General features: G+C 33.3%; 1 protein-coding gene across 6 annotated transcripts in view; it reads left to right on the top strand.

The window, feature by feature from the left end:
- The window catches only part of LOC138123007 (uncharacterized), a 43,673-nt gene that overhangs the window by 5,281 nt on the left and 14,148 nt on the right, over positions 1-24,244 (top strand). For 2 of the 6 annotated variants that reach the window (XM_069037487.1, XM_069037486.1), the window contains exon 2: positions 22,766-22,960. In XM_069037487.1, coding sequence (XP_068893588.1) covers positions 22,766-22,960 — 195 coding nt within the window. Of the gene's footprint in view, positions 1-21,826; positions 22,095-22,146; positions 22,278-22,765; positions 22,961-24,244 lie in introns of those variants that run through there. The other 4 variants (XM_069037484.1, XM_069037488.1, XM_069037489.1 and 1 more) reach the window with 4 other exon arrangements.

Raw genomic sequence — 24,244 nt, 5'->3', positions numbered from 1 at the left:
AAAGGCACGTTTATTTATTGATGGTCACTTTGAGGTTATTTTATGCTCCTGTCAATTTGACAATTTTTAATTTCTTTCAGTTATTACATTGATTACGAACATAACCTTTCGAAGGAATTGTCAACAAATTTGACACATTTATAGTTATTTATGACCAATTCAAATTTGTTTCTTATCCTAGCTAAAACATACGTAAAGTTACTAGATAATGACGTCATCGCAAAAGGGTAAAAATTGGACTATACGACTTTCTTCAAGTTTTTAATTTTTGAAAGTTGTCAACTGCACATCATTACTACGAGTAAAGTCCATTCAAAAATCAAAAAACCACCAACGTCGCATTTTCCTCGATAATTACTATCGGCAACGCTGTCTAGTGTAAAATTTGGTGAGACTTGTAATTTTGAGGTTAAATGTATATTAAGCGTCTTGTTTTTCTGGGCATGTTTAAGCAAAAATAATAAGAATCAATAAATAAATGAAACGTGCTGCTAATAAAACAATATGAACGAAATTCAAATTGAATCAAATAAATGTCATAATTTATAGTTACCAACATAGTATGAAAAAATATGTACCTAGGGTTTTTTAAATTTTACCAACCTAAAGCAACAGGTGGTGGTTTTTTGATTTTTGAATGGACTTTAATAAAAGTGGCTTGGCATTAAAAGTGTGGACTGACTTTACTTAATTAGAATTACTATTATTACAATCTCTAATTGGCATCATCCTTATGACTTGATTATTTCAAATTGTTTCAAACACGTCAACAAAGCATTATTAAATAATCTTACATCTAAACTACAGCTCAAAAGTACTAAAGCGAATGAATTCGTTTGGAAAAAATAAAAAAATACGTCAATTTATTGCTAAAGCGAATTTCGAGTTAAAGTTGAAGTAAAACTTCACTTCAAAGTTCTATATGTAGATTTATTGCAGCAAATGCACATCGAAGGATTAATAAATATAAAATGGCCACCCGCTCGCCCTGTAGAATATACATACCGGGTATCAACCACCAAACCTGGCCATAGGCACATTACACATATTAAAATAATATATGAGTTGCTATGAAATATATTATTGTGTAATGTCATATTGACAGCTATAATTATCGTCCGTACAAACAATGCCATCAGGAAACTTTTGATGTAGGTAACGTAGAAAGTAGAAATTTGGAAAAGGGAAGAACGATCACAGAGCAGTATTATGCTCAATTATTGGGCAAATTTGACGAAACAATAATATGTTTCATAGCAACTCATATATTATTTTAATATGTGTAATGTGCCTATGGCCAGGTTTGGTGGTTGATACCCGGTATATACCTATTTAAAAAAAAATCCCTGGATCGGATGTAAAATTATGTATATTAAAATAGACTTAGGAAACTTTACTTGAACCGGTGAAAAAAAAAAACAACTGATCCTTTGATGAAATCAAAGTTTTCCGATAATTTTAATATTTTGTCTTTATTATTAATTTTTAATACAAGCTAAGCTAAGAAGGAAAAGAAAAGTATAGAGCAAGACTTAGGGAGGCAAAATACGAAGAAGGAGAAATAAACGAAAAAGTGAGGGAGCTGAGCGAGAACGTAAAAAATGCAACAGAAAAAAAAGAGATAGAGATAAGAGAGAAGATGGGGCTGTGGAAAAACGAGTGGTGGGATAAAGAATGCAGGGAAGGGAAGCAAGCAGCAAGAAAGAAACTAAGAAATTGGAAAAAAGAAAAAGCAACGAAGGAAGAGTACAAGAGAGCACGCAAGAGGTACAAATTAGTATGCAAAGAGAAGAAGGAAAAGAAACGGATGGAAGAAGAAATGAAGATGAAAGGTATAAAGACGGAAGAAGAGGTGTGGAGATACATAAATAGGGAAAGAAAGAAAAAAGGAGAAATAGTGAGTGATAGAATTACTATGGAGGAATGGAGAAAGTACTTCAGTGAGTTGTTGGGGGGTGAGGAAAACAGACAAGAAAAGGAAAAGAGACAACACAGAGTGGGAGAAATAGAAGAGATAACAAGAGAAGAATTAGAGCAACAACTAAGAAAACTGAAAAGGAAAAAGGCACCGGGGAGGGACGGTATACAGAACGAATCGTGGATATATGGAACTGAAAGGGAAGTTGATAGGTTGTTAGAGATAATGAATGGAGTGTGGAAGGGAGAGGGCTTCCCCCAGGAGTGGAAGGAGGGGATAATATGCCCCATATATAAGAAAGGAGAAAAGGATACAGCCAGCAATTACAGGGGGATCACGCTCCTTAATACGGCATATAAGGTATACGCGATGATTGTGGAAGAAAGACTAATGAAGGAAATGAATGAGCGGGGTGCGTTACCAGACGGGCAGGCGGGATTTAGGAAAGGTAGAGGGACTATGGACAACGTATATATCTTGAATCATATAATAGGAAATGAGATAAAAAAGAGGGGTAGCAAGATATATGCATTTTTTGTAGACCTGAAGGCGGCTTTTGATAATGTGGAAAGAGACTTACTGTGGGAATACTTGAGAAAGAAAGGGATAAATGAGCATCTGGTAACAAAAATAGAAGAGATATATGAAGAGACGATAAGTAGAGTGAGAGTGGATGGAAGAGTGAGTGAATGTTTCAAGACGTATAAGGGAGTAAGACAAGGTTGTCCACTAAGCCCCAGCCTGTTTGCAGCGTTTATAGGAGATATAAAGGAGATGTTCAGGAAGGGGCAGGCAGGGGAGGTCGTGGTGGGCAAAGAAAAAGTGTGGTCTTTGGCATACGCGGATGATTTGGTGGTGCTAGCGAGAGAGGAGAAAGGTATGAAAGAAATGTTGGGAAACATGGAGAAATATATGAGGAGGAAAAAGTTGACGGTGAATGTAGAGAAATCCAAGATGATGGTGTTTAGAAAGGGGGGTGGTAGGAGAAAAATAAATGAGTGGAGATGGGAAAAGGATAAAATTGAAGAAGTGAAAGAATTTAAGTATTTAGGTTATGTGATGAATGAAAGAAACACAGCAGCAGCACATGTGAGAGAGTTAGTGAAAAAAGCGAATAAGATAATAGGAGCGGTATGGGGGATAGGAGAGAGAAAATTTGGACATGACTTTAGAAGGAGAATAATGATGTTTGATAGTCTGGTGAAAAGCGTGATGATGTATGGAGCGGAAATATGGGGATGGAGAGAGCAAGAAGGGTTGGAAGGGGTGCAAGGAAAATATTTGAAATGGGTGCTAGGAGTAGATAGAGAGACAACGGGCTATATAGTGATGGAGGAAACAAAAAGGGATGGAATAAGAATAGAAGCAGGAAAGAGAGCAATAAGATTTGAGGAGAGGTTGATAGAGAGAGGAGAGTGTAGAATTTTGCAAGAGTGTCTGAAAGAAAAAAGGAAAGATATAGGAAAAGGGGTATGGAAAGAGAGGGAGGCATATTTCGAAAGAAATGGGTATGCAGGAGCGGAGATAGAAAGAATGCGAGAGGGAGGCAGAGCAATGACAGATGAATTGGTGCAGAGAGCCAGAGATGTGCAAGTGCAGGAAAGAAGAACGAGAATTAGGGAATCTAGGTACAATGGGAAGTATGAAAAAATAATAACGGAAGAACTACCAAAGTACCTAGGAAGAGAGAGTAGAAAGGAGAGAGTGATAATAGCAAGATTTAGGTGTGGAAATGAGGAGAGAGAGAATAAATATTGGAATGAGGATAGGATTAGAGTGTGCAGGATGTGTGGAGAAAAAAAGGAGACGATAGAACATATGTTGAATGAATGCGTAGAATTGAGAGAGAGAGAGGAAAGTAGAGAAGAAATGTTGAATGAGGACGGAAGAGGGATCGAATGGATGAAGAAGGTTGAGTGGAGAAGAGGGACAATATGTGGGGAAGGATGATTGTATTTGGAAAGCTGCTAATTTGTTATTGTTTTGAATTATTGTCTTATTTAGTTAGTTAGTTTTAGTTATTATATTATATTTTATTGTATTTTATTGAGTTAGTGGGAAAAGTCGAAAATCGGATAATTTATAAACCTGTATAGGTATTAAATATACATACAACAACAAGCTAAGCTAATTCTAATGTTTGGTCGCATAGTGTGTTACCAGACCATTACATCCCATTTCAAATTTTATTGCACTTTGTAAGAATTCTCTTAACATCACTTGCATGCAAAAATGTTATGTAAAGTAGGGTTATGGTTTTAAGATTAGATTATACTGAGAAAGAATAAAAAGAAATACTTAACATTATTAATATCATTGAATTCGACGTAATGTGAAGAATCACGTAGCAAAAATTCAGATATTGATTATACGAGGGTGGTTCATGATTTATTCTCCCTTGCCTAAGTCATTGTTTGGCAAACGAAAACTGCTCATCAGCGAATGATCAATTATCGACAATGACATATGTCACTAGTTAATGTCATTTTATGCGTTTAAGAATTAACCGGTCGACTATTCATTGAAGTTTTTCCTTTTACAAAATGGGAAAAATTAAACACCTTGCAGTAATAAAATACCGCTGTAAATACCGTAAGAGCAAAAAAAGCTATCAAGGATAGCTGTGACACAGTCGCACAGTCCATAACGCGCATGTGGACTGTAAGTTGCAACGAAAAAAATGCAATAATAGAACCTATAATTGTTTATTTAAATAACCCATTTCAGGATTCCACAAATGCATGACGAATTTCTTAATCAAAGACACGGCACTTTCTTTTTCATAGCTATCCTTGATGGTATTTTTATTTGATCTCCATGTTGCAAAATGATGCAAAAGAATGTGTAGAGTTTGCCAGGTAGCCTTAACACTATATTGTTACGATTATAGGGACTAAATATTTAATAGTATATTATGCAACAAGATGCACTTTAGACACGCGTTTTATGTTAGGCACGAGCGAAGCGTAGCGGAGCGAGTGTTTAATAAACAAGTGTCTAGAGAAGTTTATTGGAGAAAATCAGCGAAGTGGCTGACCTCTGGTGGTAATTTTTGAACTAACGAAATAGGGAAAACAAATGTTTACGTATTGGCCGTAATACATTTCAATCGCCAAAAAATAGCCAAATTCGTTTATTTTTCATAATAAATTGTGCATGAAGTGATAACGAGTACCTCAAAGTGTTATTGTTCCGTGCCGCAGTGTGATACAGTGTGATATTTAGTGAGCAAAGACATTTCTCTGCACTATTTCCATGATGTTATTTCCCAATAAAAAACTCTAAAAAATACCAAGCAGGAAGTTTTAAAAATCGGAAAACCTATTAAAGAGCTTCTAGAAATAAGTGAGAATAAAGTCAATTGTTTTATTGGCCCCTAAGAGTTGGGTATCAATCCCTAATAATAAACTGTTGAAAACCCCTTGCAGCCGGTCAAGATGTTGCGATTTTTTGCAAGCAGACTCAGGGACAGGCTAAATTCGGAGATATTTTTATTGGGGGTTACAAAGCACTTTCTACCAATCGATTTTATACCTTTGGGCAAGTTTGGGAAGCTTTGATGATTATAGCTTTTTACACAACAGCAAAAGGTGTCAAGTGAGACAATTGAAACTCACAGCCATTCCCTCTCACAATTTACCAGTGGGTACTCACAAACATAAATGTTGAAGAGCCAGTTCAGAAAGTTGCAATGACAAAGGTCTTGGTACAGTTGGCTTCAAAAAAAACGGGAACTGAAATTTGGCCTAATGTGAATTGGAAATTTAATTTGTCAATTTATGTCAATTTGTGTCTGTTTGACAGTAGTATTTCTGACACATAAGTGCAGTTTTTTAACCTAAATTCTAAAAAGCCGTTTCAAACTACAAAAATTTAATAAAATCTGACAGATATTTTTCTGACAGTTCCCGTTTTTTTTGAAGCCAACCATAGACAAATCAACGCAAACTGATAATCTTGGTGGTTCTTATAACTTGCAATTTGTTTTAAACCATTTATTATAATGTAAAATGTAAAAAATTGTTACCGGCAAATTAAATCCAAATACAAATGAAAGCAGCTGTTCTTTGTTTTCCCTATTTCGTTCAATTTGCAGCGCCATCTTGCGGTTGCTGATTTTCTCCAATAAACGAGTTGAATACTATACTTTTTCTACGACCAAATTAACAAATGGAACACACAAACGAAACAAGCAACTTTTTTATTAAACGTTTATTTAAACATACAAACTAAATAAACATACCAAATAGGAATATATATATTTATCAGGATACAAATTGTTGGTGGCTTCAGGTCCATATTTGAAAAATACAACGAATTATTCCACTGCAATGACGTTTTCTTTCACGCCGGATGCGAAACTGATAAACGTCAAAATACCAACTTGATCTAGAGCTAAATATGTCCAAAAAACTCAAGCCGTGTTTAAAGAAACTTCGAGCGTGTTTAATATCCCGAAAACGCCCGAATGGACACCAAGTTGTGACTAATGAACAATCGTTTTTAAAGTGTCGTTTTATACACTATTTGTCAGTGCTAAATGTGACACTTTAGAGAAGGAAGTAGAAAAAACAATTTAAATAAGCATGAGGTAATTTTTTCAGGCATCAAATTATTGAATAATATACATAATTTATTTTTGACATCGAATAAATTAATCTGTCAACAAAAAGATGACGATCAAAATGAAATAAGCATAATAATTTTTTAAGCATATTTTTAATAGTTCAAGTACCGTCCGAAAACTGTTTGAGCATTAAAATTATTGATTGAGCATCAGAATGAATAATCGAACAATAGATTTTCTACATTCTACATTATATATCTTTTCGTCATTTAACACGGAATCGTTTAGCAGGTGTGAAGTTTCTTTGCTGCTTAATAAAGAAAAATGGATGCAGATATGCATGTATTTGTAAAGCTAGGTTTAAATTAGACGAAAACTTGCAGTTTACCTCGGAAGGTACAGTTGTGTTCATTAAAATGAACAGCGACTTTAGGGTTGTGTGTATCAGATTTAAAAAATATCAGAACATCACCATAGATGTGTCTTTGTCTTAATGTGAAATTTGTTTTTTCTATTTTTGTGTTCAATAAGCATTATTAGGATTAGGTGTTGCTAGGAAGCGTACACGCAACAGAGCTTGTACAATACTTTTTTGAACTTTTTTGTTCGAATTTGAGAATTTTCTCCTGTGTGAGCGGATTTTGATAAATGTCACTTCTTGTCAAAACGAAACGTCAAGCTAATTTTAAAGATTTTAAGTGATTTGGAGCCTTTAAGGGGCTCGTCGAACAAAAAAACGTTGTATTCAATTCGTTCGTGTGTAAATTGGGCCTTTTTTGGCACGAGTGGGCCATTTTAAAACGCGAGTGAAACGAGCCCAATTTAGGCACGAACTCATTAAATAATAGTATATTAAAAGACAAGTTTCATAAGACCAGTCTTGAAGCACGAATTCAAGATTAAAAAACGAGTGGCGTAGCCACGAGTTATTTTAAAGAATGAGTGCTTCATGGTCTTATGAAACGAGTTTTTTATACTATTTTTTGTAATTTGTCCTTTTTGAGCCGTTTTTAAACAAAAATGTTTACTTTCCTCGATTTTGGGGTTTTTGTGGCGGTTGGTAATGTCTTAATTTTAGAAATGAAAATTTTATCAAGTCTTCAAAGTCGCCTTTTGTTTCGTCCAAATTTTGTCACAAAACACGAATATGAAAGATAATCTTTCATGTACGCCCGCTGAAATACGTGAAATTAACAAAAATACGGTCGCGAATTTGTTGCCTGATAAATCCTGATAAATAATTCTTTGCACATTTTGTAATTTAAACTGACACGCATGACGGATCAAGCTATGCCAACCTAAAAATTTTCGTAAAATGTTCCGTGAAATAATGGCTATAAGGACATCCCAGATGATGACGTCGCGTTCGTTAATATGTCTATTAGAGAATCAAAATGGAGGCAAATTACAAAAACTACTATTATGAAATCACGTACAAGTTCACACACTACAAATTCTGTACAACACCATTTCGAACACAACTGTACCCACAGGGGAAAAGTTAAAAGGAAAAGATGATTATTATCAAAGTCGAAACCAGCACTTATCATTATATTTTCATCCTTATATGATTTTATTTCTTACTGAATCCTAAAAATACCCCACATTTCAAATGCGCATATTAGTAACCCACATACCAAATTTCATTGAAATCGGACCACCGCCTCTTGAATAATAAACAAACGCAAAAACAAACCGACAAAGAGACTATACTTCTTATTTTCTGCTCTAATTTAATTATAGAGCAACATAATTATTTTGTTGTTAAAATTTGATGAAATACGTATCGGACCTAGCTAAAAAGGGTTGCTATGTTGCTATCTTCATCGCTCTGATGTGCTAAAAAAAATAAATGAAATCACTAAACCGTTTATGAATAATTGTTTTAATTTTCCAGCAGTTTGTTAAGTAAAATAGCCAAAAAATATTGACAAAATGTTATTACATAGTTCTTTCAAATTTTTTGTCGTTAAGTCTTCGATTAATCTAAATTTTCTGCAAAATTTGATTAGTTTTCATTCATTCCTTTAGAAAAAAGTCTTGTTTTCGTTGTTCTTATTTAGAGAACAGCGAAAGTAAAAAATATAGCGGTTTTGTAACTTTGTACCGGGATATCAAAAATTATCTTGGTCAAAGGTGGTCATGGATTTTCAAATAATTGTCGAAGCTTTGTGTCAAATCATTTTTCGAATGTCAAAATCAATTTTCGAGAGCACACTTTGCAGTAATGCCGAAGGATTTTTACGCACTTGCAATAGTATTTAACATTACTAGCATGGTAAAAAGGGATTTTACTGGCGATAGAAGGATATGACTGGAGAGCCGAAGGCAAGCTAGTCACCTTCTGAAGCCAGTAAAACCCATTACCATGCGTGTATTGTTGAATATTTTATTTGTTCCTCACTTGTATTTGTTATACAAACTATTAAAAATTTCGGTATTTGAAAAAAAATTGTATGAGCTTTACGCGTATTGCTTTGGAAACGCACATCACTCATATGAGCACGGGTGTAAAATTTTACTGGCTAGCCAGTAAAATTTTACACGCTTGCTACTATAATTTTACATGCTAGCCAGTTAAGAGACATTTTCAAGGTGAATACTTGATAAACTAATGTTTACAACTAGGGAACAAATAAATTGTATTGGTGTATTTTGCCTCTGTGACTCATAAAAAAGGTGCTGGTAGGCCAATCGTTCGTACCGAAGAAATCGTCACACTAAATAAGTTGAGACGGACGTTTTTCAATCCATGACCACCTATCTATCTCCATGACGTTTCTGTGCATAAAGGCCGTGCCAAAATCAAATAACCACCACCTGTTGAATTAAGTTGGTGAAAACAAAATTACAGTGTACTAATGGTAATTTTGATATTACTAAGATGCTAGACCAATGAGAGTTCTTACCGAGACAAATATTTTGTAGAAATATATTCAACTCAAATCGGTGTATTTTTTGCATACGTTTTTGCAGACAGACACACACGCAAAAACCACTTTTTTACGTTTTGAACGTAAGACGATCAGAATCTGATCTTACGAACACCAATTTTCGACTTCATCACCTTACTGCCCATTCTTTAAAACACATGAAAGTAACAAAAGGTGATAGACACAAGAAATCCATATGTTTGTAAGTGAAGTATTAGGTGATACATACTATGTTGTTAAGAACTAATGCAGATATTTAAAGATTGTAGAAAATCTCGTGAAACTGCACCACTTGTTGGACATCCCAAGACTGTTTGTGGCACAAGGAAATATGTATTGATTTGGTGCAGATTCTGGTTTTCCATAAGAGACCAGTTAAGCGAAATTTATAACAGAAAGTTGTATATGTTTGTCACTGCCATAAAAAAAAACTTGCAGAATGAATTGGACTTAAACAAGATGGCTACCGGATGAATACTAAAGACCCAGACGGATTTCTTGAAAAATGTGTTGCGCCGGATGAAAGTTGTGTTGGTGATGTCGTCTCCTCCCCTTTTCAGCCCACTGTTACTCTTGTAGAGGTGCAAGAGAGCAGCCGTTCATTACATAATTTAAGAAGATTCTTCGTTATTAATTCTCATTCCTTAGTGCAACAAATCACAAGTTGGAATCATGATTTCGATCCAGACTTAAAAAGTCAAGGGATCAAGTGGAAACATAAATATTCACCTCATCGAAAATTTCGTGCAAAGTTTTTTCCGATTCTCATGAACTTGGATTACTATGTTACTACGTACAGTTGCGGCCGTTGAAAACTCAGACACTTTGACAACGCCAAACTTTCGGCTTTGTAAATGGTATTGAACAATTATCCACATTAATTTCTCTCGCAATGGCTCTTATACTTACACCGTGCCTCAGTCAAACACATTTTTGCAAATCAGATAATTGCGGCATTTCAAAAGTTACGCGCGATTCTGCCCAATATGTCAAATACTGACACTCACTTTATAATCCTTGATGAAAATCCTGTTTACGCTAATCAAATTTCGGAATTTACACAGAGTGTTTAAATCTTCCCTGTCTGAGATTTCAACGGCCGCAACTGTACATACTCTCGTGTCAAAAATAAATTACTCCCTAGAATTCGAACGGGAAATAACGTTTTTCATGTTGTGTGTAACTAGAATTTTCAAAAGTTATTTTGAATGCCTAAGGTTGGTTACTTTGAATTGAGAGATTAGATCCAAATAAATATGCCGCCAGTAACCAAAATTGATTGTGAAACGAAAAATCATCTATCACTTAGCGAGAAATTAGTCATTTTCAACTGTTACAATTAATTTGCTGTCTTACATTTTTGAGATATCTTTTGTTTGTCACCAGAAACCACATAGCCTCCAACCTAACCAAATTTATGGCAACCTAGTAACGAATATCCCTGAATCCTAGGAAGTAATTTATTTTTGACACGAGAGTACAGAAGAGTACCTAGTATAGTGGATTGATTTTGCAAGTAAGCGATGTCGTAAAGGAAAAAAAGTAATATTGGAACTGCAGGTCATGTTCCATCAGAACAACGCTTTGAGCTGCATGACTGTTATCCATGATGTTGGTTTCAAGATATTGAAACAACTTCCACAAACAAAGCAAACAACTTTTTTTTTTCTAAGTGCATCAAAGCACATCTTCATTGTTATACCAATGTATTAGCATTTTAGGTGACTATATTGTGAAATATAGTTATTTATGCAACAAGTGCAAAAAGTGAATGATTATTGCACCCGACGTAATCTTTCACTATTACACTGAAAGAGAGAAGACCTTCTCTACTTCTTACTGCTTTAACTAAGATAGCCTTGTTACTAGCGAGCCACAATTATAGCAACGAAAAAAAAACAACGATAAACAACAGTTCAGTCCTGTGCGTCGTGTGTGAAAAATGCAATGAACACTCATTTTTTGCACGATCGTAGACAGACTGCTGACAGATGCGTGCAATAAAGATTTTATTGCACTAGTGGAATTAAGAAGCACTTTTTCCACTGAAAACAATGCAATGAACACTCACTTTTTGCACGATCATAGAAAAAATAATAAAAATGTTTCAATCATCACATCAAGAACATCAAAATGATGAACCACCCTCGTATGTATAAGCAGTTATTTATACCATTCGTAAATTAATATCGTCAGTATCGATAAGTCCATAATAACGAATATACCTAATCATCACGTTGTTCTGTAATACGACGAATAAAAGTTAAACGTTTAACAAGTTTTTTGTTCTGTTAAATTAACATCTACGAACAAAATTAGATAAGCTTTTGCAATATACGTATGTATGTAAGTACAAAATGTAGGTGTTGTCTTGAGTTTTTTTACGTTTTTTTACGTTCGAACACAAAAACAACTTGTGTTAAGGAGTTTGTCTTAACCCTCCACCACCCGGCGGCACGGCAATTTTGCCGGAGTACATACACTATTACGGATAATACTATCAAGTAATAGTGCAGTGCTTATCAACATAATTACCGGCGTCTCGCCTCTACATTTTGACTTTTTTGTGTTTTATGTTCTGTGTCAATGTTAAGGAATTTCCTCACGATATGACATGAGTATAATAATATACCTTTTTGAATTTCAACCACCAATGTGTTCTCTAAGTTCAAAATTAATTAATTTTTGAAAAGAGATTGCGGTACTATTCCCGTTGCTGAAATTATAAGTGGTAAAATCGAATTTTTTTCTAAACACCAAAGATTTCTCAAGCAACGGAGAGTTCTAAATATTTATTAATATTTGTGTATATGTCTGTGTTATATTGTGTGAATTTGGAACGGCTATATCTAAAAGTTATACTTCTTTTTGTTTATTTAAAATAATAATTTCTGGTCTGTTATGCTGAATATGAATGTCAGTTAAAACTGTACGATCAAAATATAATTTGTAATTGTCATTTTCCAAACAACTTTCTGGTTTATAAATATAATGTGGTTGTGTATCCTTTAATAAGTTGAATTTAACTGCTAAATTCATGTGTATAATTTTTGCGAATATATCATGACGTTTCTTATATTCGCTTTGAGCCAAAACGGTGCAAGAAGAAATAATGTGTTCAATGGTTTCCCCTTCAGTTCCGCAAATCCTACATTTATCAATGATCGATTGCAAACCGCATAATTATGTGTTTTTTTATAATTTCTTGTATTTATAACACAATCTTATAATGCAAATATAAAACCCTGAGTCTCAGGATGAATATTTGATTTTTTAAGCCATGCATGAAAAGCCTGAATATTAATTTCTGGTTATTCTAGTTCTTTAAAATATCTCCCATGTAAAGACTTCTGTTTTATATTTGCTATAGTGTCAGGTATATTCTTATTCTTATTATACATATGTACTTAGTACTAAAGTAAAGGTTAAGAAGGTCCTTAACGATTTTTAAAAATAAAATAAATTTAAATAGTTTTGTAATTTAAAAAGAGTCACATAATACACACATTTATACAGGTCGCTAAAATGTATGGATATAACTAAATATTTTCAGAACGGTTTACTAGAGCTCATTGAAATTTGGCCCACAGTCAGAAGTGTTTAAATTCTAACATCATTTGTTTTTAAGATACAACGCTAAGTTATTTTTTTTTAAATGGCACGGGGAGTCAAATTTAATATATTTGAAGATTTTTTTTTTTGTGAATGAACGTAAAAAATAAAAATAAACGTGCCAGCATGCATATCACTTCTATTCTGGAAAAAATTACTTCATAAGGAAACTGAAATTGATCTTACATAATCATAGATACTTGAGCTTTGTATGATGAAGATCTTCTTCCCTCGCGAGCAATAAATTTTGGTCCTCAATGTCATTTCAAAATTTGATTACAAATTAAAATCTCCTTGCCTGATTATGCTCATGTCAACAAAGTGTCAAAAAAATGTGAAAAAAATCACAATGTCATACAACATGATGATAGGTTATGATATTTACGACAATTTCACAATGGAGCATTTTCCATTGCGTCAAAAATGACATTGATGACCAAAATTTATTGCTCGCGACTGTACATTAAGATTAACAAAAAAAAGCATATAAGAGGAATCTATGGAAAACAAAGTCTCCGAAGTCGTGCCGCGTAACTTAGTAAACTGTCACTTGTCAATTCTGACATTAACGTACATTTTATTTAAAAAAAAAGTAGTTTTCTCTGGAGAATACAAAACACGGGGTGTCCCAAAAATGGCGTACTAACGGTGCACTACGGTGTAGAAGAGATTACCGTAAACGCCAGAAAAATGTAAAAAAAATTCTATTGGACTTATTTTCTGATTTGGCGGTCTTTGAATGTGGCACTTAACAGGTCAATTATTTTGAAATATATGTATGAAATTTTCATGACAGCTACGTCTAATCGTACATATTATCACAAAGTACAAGATCACTCACTATCAATATCTAATCCTGCATAATAGAGAATTTTGAAGTTTTCGAAATCGAAAAAATTATTTTAAATCCTCTACGGTAACATTGCAAGGTAATGATGTATGAACATATCATTGTTTACATTGTATTATCGTTAATAATAATAATAAAAAAAAAATTTTGTCGGAAACATTTTTTTCATATTTTTTTCATGTACATTTAAGCATCCTCGATAAGGTAGTAAGTAGTTTGTACGCCATTTTTGGGACACCCTGTATGTATTCATGACGCAATCCTGTTTTCGAAATGGGATGGAAAAAATGGTGACCAAGTTTATCATACACAACATTGTTTCCATTTTTCAGAAAAATCTCTCTTGATCACCGCTGTTATGGTGTGGTTGAAGCTACGCCGGCAGTTTTTGGAAGTGTTTCTTTTTATAGCCAGACGTGCAACGGCTTTTTGAACAAAAAAAAAATCAGGGTGGTTTTCCGGACTGCCCATATCACCACCCTGAAAGAAAACGCCGAGAAAAAAATCACAAATTTTGACGCGTTTCTCGCGTCGCGCCGATGTGCTAGGCCGAACGCTCGAAGCTCCGGATTCAAATCTTTTTGCCGGAGTTTTGTTTTATTACTGAAAGAAAGAAAACGCATTACTGTCACCTTCTTTATAATCCTTTTGTTTTTCAATTAAATTTCATAAATTAAATTAGGTTTTAAAATTTTAATTTTTAACTCCTTTAGCCGACTGACCCTTTTCTTTTCTTGTAAATTTACGAGCGTTCGGGCATTTTTATTGTTCAAGAAGACGTCGCACATCTGGCGACCTCTCCTTGTAAGATGAAATCTAGGAGAAATAATCTAAGACGATTCATGTTGTAAAAATTAGGTGTCTAAAATTATCGTCTTAATTACCGTCCCATCAAAAATCAAAGGAAGGAGAGGCCACGATTAACGTCCTAGGATTGGTAATTCTGATTTTTGATATCTAATTTAAATGTCATCTGGCGGCAACTATGACAAGCTATCGATTTAATTCATTTCGAATAACAAACATTTTAACCCTATTTTAACATTAACAGCTGTTACACTGCTGCATAATGAAGTCCCAACATACTTATTGCCAACTGTAACATGTTAATTGTGGCCAACTCTAATTCCTTTTATTTTCGACCGCACGGTATAACGACACAAATATGTTTTTTTTTTTGTAAATTATTTCACCGCTTAAATTGCTTAAATCAAAGAAATTCCTTTTCGAGAGAATTTCCCTTGCCATTCAACGTGGAAACGCTGCAAGCATTCGGGGCACTTTTCCATTCCGCATTATTATCGGAAATTTTTGTATTGTAAAACAAAAATGTTATGTACTTATAGTTAAATAGCATTCTTATATAACATTCCACTAATGTCTTTAAAATGGCAAAAAGTTTTTATTTTCAGATGATCAATGAATTCTTACATACGAGTAGGTACATGTAAAGAAAAATATAAAATTATTCGGCTAGCCAAATGTCTATAACTATTGCCAAATTTTATTTTAACAAATTCAAATGAAATGAAATTTGTCTTTAGATAAGAGGAAGTGAAGCAATTTCAACATTTTATTAAATAAATAAAATAACGTTGACGTGGAAACAAGTTATAGATGCCGAGTTAAAGAAAGTTCTTTTAGTAATAACTAATAACATAACTGTAAATTAGAAGTTGCAACCAAACAGAAGCAGAATATAAAAATGTGTCCCACAGTGGAAGACAAATTGTTAGTTAAACTAAAAAACTAAAGGAAAAACCAACAGTCATTAGACACGTCGTCCAATTTGGCAGACTTCAGGAGAGGATTAGGTTTTTGCGGTGTAACTCGAACTTCCGTTGAACACCTAGAGCATTGGCGTCTGAATGATTTTTTTCCGGTTGTGTTTCCTCAGTTACTTTTCCTTTTTTATTAACTTACTTGTTCGCGAGTACAACGAAACTTGTTAAAAGATTCACAATCATTTGGAACGCATCAAAACAGTTTGTCTTTTCAATTTCCTGCCCCGTATAAACTCGTTCTTTGAATTGCGAACCTTCAAATTTATTTTTGTTACACCAGGTGGGTATTTCAATATTTAAATTCACTGTTTACTGTCCTACGTTGCTAATTTACAACAACCTTTGAAGAGATAAATCCACAACAAAACCAATCAATAAGTTGTATTAAACTTGAAATACTGCAGTTCTTCATAATTAGATCAAGATTTTATGTTGTATTTTGCTTGTTTTCTTTCGTGATGTGTAAGCAATCTATAAATTACGTGAACAAAGTTCGTGGATTTTATACGCATCTGTATTATTTCATTCAGTTAGTTCCAGAACCAATAATATTTACCTATAAAGCTGTACATATGTAAGTCTTCTATTTTCGAACTGTTGTTTGGAAAGTCTCATACACTGTTTCTTGAAAAACACAGATGATAGGTATAAATAGTTAGATTTCGAATCATTATGTAAGTCAGATAAAGTGAAAAGTGCCAGTACTGTTGTCAGTACTTCTACTGATCAAAGTTTTCTGGATATGATTTAATAAGTCATTTAAAACGATTTCGAAATACATAATAAGGTTCTTCGTCAACAAGCTTCTCTGAGTGCTTGGACCATTTGGTACGTTAACAGTGCAGATTGTTGCCAATAGGACGTCACGGACCAATTGTTTAAATGTCATTAATCTCGATATACCCTAAAGTTGCCAGACACGTTAAATAACTTGATTCATCATTCTCAATATAAAGCTCACGAGGGAGGCTTAATTCGCAACTTAATTTTGAGATGGAATCAAATTCTAACGGCAAGAAAATACTTTTACCCTTAAAAAAACAAATCATCACATTCGCAATTTTCTTAATGATTGTTCCTAATGAAATTAAAAGAACGGATGATTTTCCAGCAGAATCCAATATTATAGATTATAGATTGTAATACGTGTTTGTCATTTTCTATGGTAATGAAGAGTTCGGTTTGGCTGAGTCATTGGTTTTTATTTATGTTCACATCTTTTTTAAGACAAGACAATAGCCTACAGGCATGATACACGGAAGAATTTTGGCACAAGATGGTGCCAAACTTCCATCGTACAACATTGAAAGAAGCAATAAAAAATAACCTTTAAATACTTTAAATCATTTCTCGGTCTTACTTGGAGAAATACTCCACGAACCACGACTATTAAAGAATGGATGCATTCTTGTTGGATATTCAATGAAAGAATTATATCAATTCCACGCTCCGTGATAGAATATACTGAAATCCGCGACTGTATTTTATTTAAAAAATCGGAAGCGTGTAGCAAATTATTTTTAATAACTAGGTACTTACTATTGGGAGCAAAAAAAGTGGGACATCAACATCACTGTTTTGACTTTTAATGTGAAATGACCCTTATCTGTTTCTTACCCTACTTTGAATTGATTGAGGTTGTCATTAAGTATTGTAGGTTGTAGGGAATGAGTGTAAGAAAGCACGTAGCGAATATTTATTTAATGTAAAGTCCTAATCAAAATCTACCTTTATCAAAAGAAGAGGCCATTTGGAAAAGAAAAATAGGAGTATAAAATAAATGTTTAAACCGTCAGCTAGAATAGTGTCAAATTTCTATGACAATAATCAAAGGCAAAATGACAATAAAGCTTGAAATACATCGAATTTTTTAAAACTGACAGAAATTTGACCCACTTTTTATGCTCCCATTAGTACATATGTATGTATTATGAGTTATGACTCAGCCGTTATGAAGTCCCATCATCATGCTTTGGAAGCTTATGAAGTTCCACAGAGTTCGGTTTTTATTTTTTTATTCGATTTGTACGTCTTAAGAACAATAAGGCGTAAGAATGGTTCTTTAGCAATTTTTGTTAGGATATTTAAGATGTATAGGTTGGTGTGAGGTTATGTTTTGAATTTACTATTCCCTGTTCCAGGCTTATTTATCTCGATTATTCAAATTTGGATTTACATACCTCTGGGACATGTCATCCCCAAAAGCAAACTCTTACGATACTTTCAATTGTCAAATCTAAAGTTAACTTATTTTTTTTAAATATCTAAATTCAACGTGTTATACACACATTTGAGCTTTATTACGACTCTCCGCTCTCTAGTGTCAATTTTATAAAATTTAGTGGTGTAAGTTGTATTTTGGCGATAAATCTCTCAGTGTCGAGTGTCACAAATGTCAAATGAGATCGTAAGTGTCAAATATAGAAAACTTGTTTCAATGTTCCTACGGACAAAGATCAAAGCTGCCAACTATACAGTGTGAACATAAAGTTTGGAACAAAATTCATAGTAGCGTTATGTAATGTTTTTTGGAAAATCGATTTTATTTTGAAAAATGCCATCCTGTGACGTACAACTTGTTTAAATGACGTCATTGTTTTTTGCGTAATGACGTCATCACCAATTTTTCATGCAATTTTCAAAATAAAATCGACCTGTCCGAGCGATTTTCCAAAAACCATCACATAACGTTACTATGAATTTTGTATAAAACAGAAAGCACTAGAAGATAACTCTTACCAACTTTTTGCGCTATATGAGTAAATTCACTGAGGATCAAGAGTTATCAAAGAATGTAATATGATCATTTTAAGTTTTTTATTTCTCCAGTGAATACTGGACTGAACGAGCCTGACCAGGTAAAAATGCACACCCAAAATACAATTTATAAAGCTATCTTGATCGCTATCACATTATCATAATGGACATAACAGCCCTTTCACAATGGCGTTAACGTTACGTCGATGTTAAAACGTTAATGTTAACGTAACAGCCCTTTCACAATGGCGTTAACGTTAAGTCGATGTTAAAACGTTAATGTTAACGTTAGATCTAATTACATGTATTTTAGTACTTTTTATAAATTGTTTCCGTTGGCTAATGTTAGAATGTAACGTTAAGAATCCAGAACATTTCTAGAACTAACGTTAACGCTAACAATATCATGCAACATTAATTTTCATCCTAACGTCATTGTGAACGGTCCACAATGAAATACATGTAATTTTGAATTTCTAGATCTAACGTTAACATTAACGTTTTAACATCGACGTAATGTTAACGCTATTGTGTATGGGCCTTTAAACACAGATAGTTTTTAACGTCAGCCTAATAAATGTCAAGTTTTGACAGAAAAATGCCTCTCTCAACAAAGTATAATTTATTAACAATAATAAGCAATTAAAATCACAAAAGTAATGGGTAAGTAGAATCATGTCGGTTCTGACATGGTTCGAAAACATTTTCAAATACTAAATTGAAACGAAAAATGCAATGACAGATATATGGGGTGTTTTTTTAAATTTCACCTCATAGTAGGCGTTGACGAGTGGGTTGTGAACGCACAGGTTACAAATCACGCATCAGCTGTTTAAAAATCTTACGTTTTACACGAGTGGTGCGTTCACAATCGACTCTTCAACGCCTAATACAAGGTGAACTTTAAAAAAAACACCCCATATAGTCCAATTCTTACCCTTTTGAGGTGACGTCACGATTTCCTTCCTCGCTTTCTCTTTATTGAAACGACAGAAACAGAAAAAAACAAAAAAAAGGCACGTTTATTTATTGATAGTCACTTTGAGGTTATTTTATGCTCCTGTCAATTTGACAATTTTAATTTCTTTCACTTATTACATTGATTACAAACATAACCTTTCGAAGCAATTGTCAACAAATTTGACACATTTATAGTTATTTATGATCAATTCAAATTTGTTTCTGATCCTAGCTCAAACATACGTAAAGTTACTAGATAATGACGTCTTCGCAAAAGGGTAAAAATTGGACTATACATACCTTTTAAACTAATACTACTAATTCTATTATTTTGTATGGGAAACATTCTTATCAGAAAACAAATAAAATCTAGTTACTTTGTGCAACCTGTCAGCTGGAGCAGTTGTTGCGCAAGTAATTTGACAAGTTGTTGGACTGTCATTTGTCATAATCATAACTTTGAGTAAAAATAGACATTTTTGGTGAAATGACCAACATGCTATGTTGGTTGAACAGTTCCCCACTACAAAAAATTTTACTTGTTCTGTTGTTTTTTTATACACGGTGTCCCCAAAAAAGAAGACGAGTCCATAACTCCATTATTTATCGGAAGATTTTAATTACCTGTATACCAAATTAAATGGTTGCTAATAGTCTACAAAATGGCCTAATAAATTCAAGTATAGCCCCATGGGATTCAAGGGTAAACTGTCAAAATATTTTTTTTCAAATGGGATTACATATTTTTTTTAGTAATTCTGATAGAGATTTCTTATTTTATTTAAATACCAAAAAATCACAAAAAACGTTAAAAAACGCTACTATCGTCTATGTTCCATTTTGCGCTAAACATTGGCGGCATATCTGCGCAATCCCACATGTTATTATTTGTCATTTGTTTTTCCAGCTACCTTAATTTGGTTATTACATTGTAACGTAATGCATTTTGATAGCTTTTCACTTGGTGCTCGTCATTTGTTTCAAAAGTTAGTGTTATTTTTTTTAGGTGAAGTTATACTTGTGATGGATTGTTGTTTTCAGAATTAAAATCTCTATCAGAATTACTAAAAAAAAGTATGTAAATACATTTGAAAAAAATATTTTGACAGTTTAGTCTTGAAGCCCTTGGAGCTATACGTGAATTTATTAAGCCGTTTTGTAGCCTATTAACAACCATTTAATTTGATGTATAGATAAGTAAAATCCCATAAATAAGGGAGCTATGGACTCGTCTTTTTTGGGACACCCTGTATAACACAATAATTTTCTAAATAACTTTATTTTGGCTCTCTGTGCGAACGGTTTCTCATCGACGACGGCCCCGCGTATACCGGTGAAGCGCTTCGTAAAGACGAAAAGCCCTAACTATAGCTATGTGGCGCATTGTAAGCAAACTTTCATACAAATTCACAAATAACTGTGGCCACAGTGTATATACGTTTTGCTGAAAAATAAGCACCATGCGTGAACTCAAATTTATTCCACTTTATTTGCCTACAACGTAGAGAATTGTTTGTAGATTGGCACCATCCCTTATTGTATGTATTCTTGTATCGTCGGTGTATTCACTTAAAAAATGGAATGTAGACAAAACAATTTGACAGCAGTGAACAAAACTCCTTTAGTTGACAGTGACATTTGAAGTCACTTGATTTTTTGCTACAGTGTATCGTTAAACAAAATGTACATTGTTGGATTTTTTTTTAAATAAAAAACATTTAGCAAAATAATGTATTTAAAAATTAATTTAAAAAATCATATATCACAATTTAAAATAGGAAAATTAAATATCACCCCACTTACATTACTTCTTAAAAAAAAATTGTTGTAGGTATGTCAGTTTATAGTCTCTTAGACGCCCTTTCATTTGATATATCATTTATTGAAATTAGACAAGAAATAAAGTTGTTAGAGCATTTTGGAATTTTTAAAGATCACCCTGTAAAATACCTACTTGGATTCCTGATTTAATTTTTAAATACTAAAACACCAAATATGCTTTGTAAAATGTATTTTCGGTTGCATTTTTACCTGGTTAGGCTCGTCATCTTACGTGAATAATTTTGTATATCTTAAGCTGGAAAAATTAAAAAATAATCACTACAAAAATGCAGTTTTTGTGATATACAGATTAAGAATATAATTTTTTTTTAATCCAAATACTGCGCTCGACGTTACCTATTATTATTACTATTATTATCCTGTTCTCACTCACCACACACTCAGTGACATTGCATTTAGGCCGGATTAATTTATCATCGTTATCAAAAGAATAAAAATGAAAAAATAATGAGCTGACTAAATTGATATTTATTAACATTTCATTTGTACATTATATTTTGAACTTTTTAAAGTTTATCGTTCCTCTGTTGACCTTGTTCGTCGCAGTTATCAAAGGCGACTCTCAGCTCGCTTCGTGTGTGATTAAAAATAATCATTTCATTTGACACACGAAATGAACAAACGAGAATTCATTCAACAGAGAGAAATGAACACGCAACAATACAAGGAAATATTTGTATCGCATGAATGTGTGTGGTATGTGGAGGTACATATGTGCGTGTGTGCGTGTAAACCTGCCTGAAACTCGGCCAAGGATCGATGCGGACTCTGTAACTGAAAGTGAAATCTACAAAGCTCGCATTGTCGAAAGAGCTTCAGACCGGAGCAGCGAGACAGTTTCTAACAAAATTAAGGGATTTACTTCTATGAAGTATGCTTATTACATTGTTTACATTATGCGAATATATTTCAAGGCACCTCTGCTTTCGAGAAAATTTCTATTCAAGTTATTCCTCCGTGAGAACTGTAGAAAATTTATAACGCATGAAGAAGAAATAAATATTTTTTATGTTGACAATGAAACAATTAGATAAATTAGAATGTCATTTAAAAAGTAAGTTACAAGCTCATAAAGTATTTATCTAATCCCGAAAAACCACCAGAATAAATTGCTTAAAAATGTTTTTGTTTCCAAGGTGTAAATCAATATTGCAACATTTTTATTTTAATACTCACTAAGCGGAAAGAGATTTATATTTTGACAAATTTGTGTATGTGGAATACAATTGTGTTTAGTTATTTAGTTTAGTTGGTAAAATAGGTAAACTCGCTGAAAATCTATTTAAAGTTTCGTCACTGTTGCACATATATCACATATAACATGGGGTTGAGTTGAAATGTTGAAATTTGTCATCTGACAACTGCTTGTAATCAATTGTTTCCGGCAAAATAAAATAGACTATTTTAATATTCTGGCACGTCTCCTGGGCAGCTCAGTGTGTCCAGAAAAATAGAAATTATTTATAAATACCGATATGAAGTCAAACAATTAATAATGTAACGAAACAATTCTGTTGAAATAATTTACGTTTTTTGTTTCAGCAATGAGCTCTCCATCAAGCAAATCTTCGGCGACGGCGAACACAAACAGCCAAGGAGTGGCGACGTTGATTGTAATGATAGTAGTTTTAACAATTATCATACTGTTCTGCTGCTTTGCTGCACCTGGTGTCAGAGATTTGTGTAAAAGATATGTTTTCCGCACCTGTGTCATGGACGATCCAGATCGCGATAATGGTAATGTTGATGATCTCATGTCCAGGTTTCTTTGCGTTTTGTAGTGATAGTATAAATTTTTGCGTTTTTCGCTGCCGTAATCATTAATTTATCTTAAGCTGAAAAACCAAAAATGTGCCAGCTACACAGACATGTTTATGAGAGCAATAAATAAACGGCATAAACAACAAAAGACAATGTTTAAATATGAGCATTTATTTTTAACTGTTCAGTCTTGAGATTAAGGCCTTTTTTCTGCAGCAAATTTTCATGTAAGACATTTGTCTTGCTGCTACTAAATATACGCAGTAGCGAGTCAAATATTACAATAGTACAACGGCAACATTATTAATAAAGAAATAAGGGGCGGTTGTGAAAAATAAAATTCCTGAAAACGTACGGCGTAACTTAATAAGGTGTCACTTGCTAATTTTGACATTTATGTGAATTTTCTTTAAAAATGGTTTTCACGTCAGAAAAATGAAATTATGTTATCAAAAAATAATAAAGTAGGATCTTACATTGCGAATCGGTGCAGTATTTTATTTTTGTCAAAGAATACATACAGGCTGTCCCAGAACTGCCGTACATCCCGTTAACCACGTGCTCCGCTCTTTCTGCTGAGAGAGATTTCACTAGAGTTTTTTTGTTTAAGGATGAACTGGAATAACATTGAAAAATGGCGAAATTTGCTTAAAATTGGTACAATAGTCCTTTCATCCATTCTAAAGTACTGTGCCAAATTTAAAAAAATTTGGTCGGGGAATTTTAAAGTTATTACCTTTTAAAGTTTCGGGATATTTTACACGTGTTCTTATGAGAAATGGAGCAATGGTCGCATAAAAATTGATAAAAAACATATTTCAAAAAGGCCAATTTTTCTTAAATTTTTCACACATAAAGTATCGATATCGTAGAATTTTCTAATGAATTTACAAAAAAAGTTGGTCGAGGATTTTCCTTGTAATCGCTAATTACATGTGGAAAAACACGGTTTTTGAGGTTATGTATCTGTTTTAATTTCAATAAAAGTGAACAAAATGCATATAATTGACGTCGGTATGCAACATTACACTCATATCGCACGTTTTACTGCAGTTACGTTAAGAACTTTAACAGAAATCAATGAAAATTGAAATTCAGTGTACTTTTGTTTACTTTCACGTACAGTCTCAGTCAAAAGATTGTAAAATCACATGTAAGTAATTATCTAAATATCAAGAAAATAAACACAAAATTTACTTGCAACTCATTACAATTCGTTTCCAAAAATTAAAAACTATTTTTTCAAATATTGATTCTCGT

Source organism: Tenebrio molitor, chromosome 2 (assembly GCF_963966145.1).
Source record: "Tenebrio molitor chromosome 2, icTenMoli1.1, whole genome shotgun sequence".
Classification (NCBI taxonomy): domain Eukaryota; kingdom Metazoa; phylum Arthropoda; class Insecta; order Coleoptera; family Tenebrionidae; genus Tenebrio; species Tenebrio molitor.
Note: the sequence above shows the minus strand (reverse complement) of the source record. Positions and strands in the feature narration are given on the sequence as shown.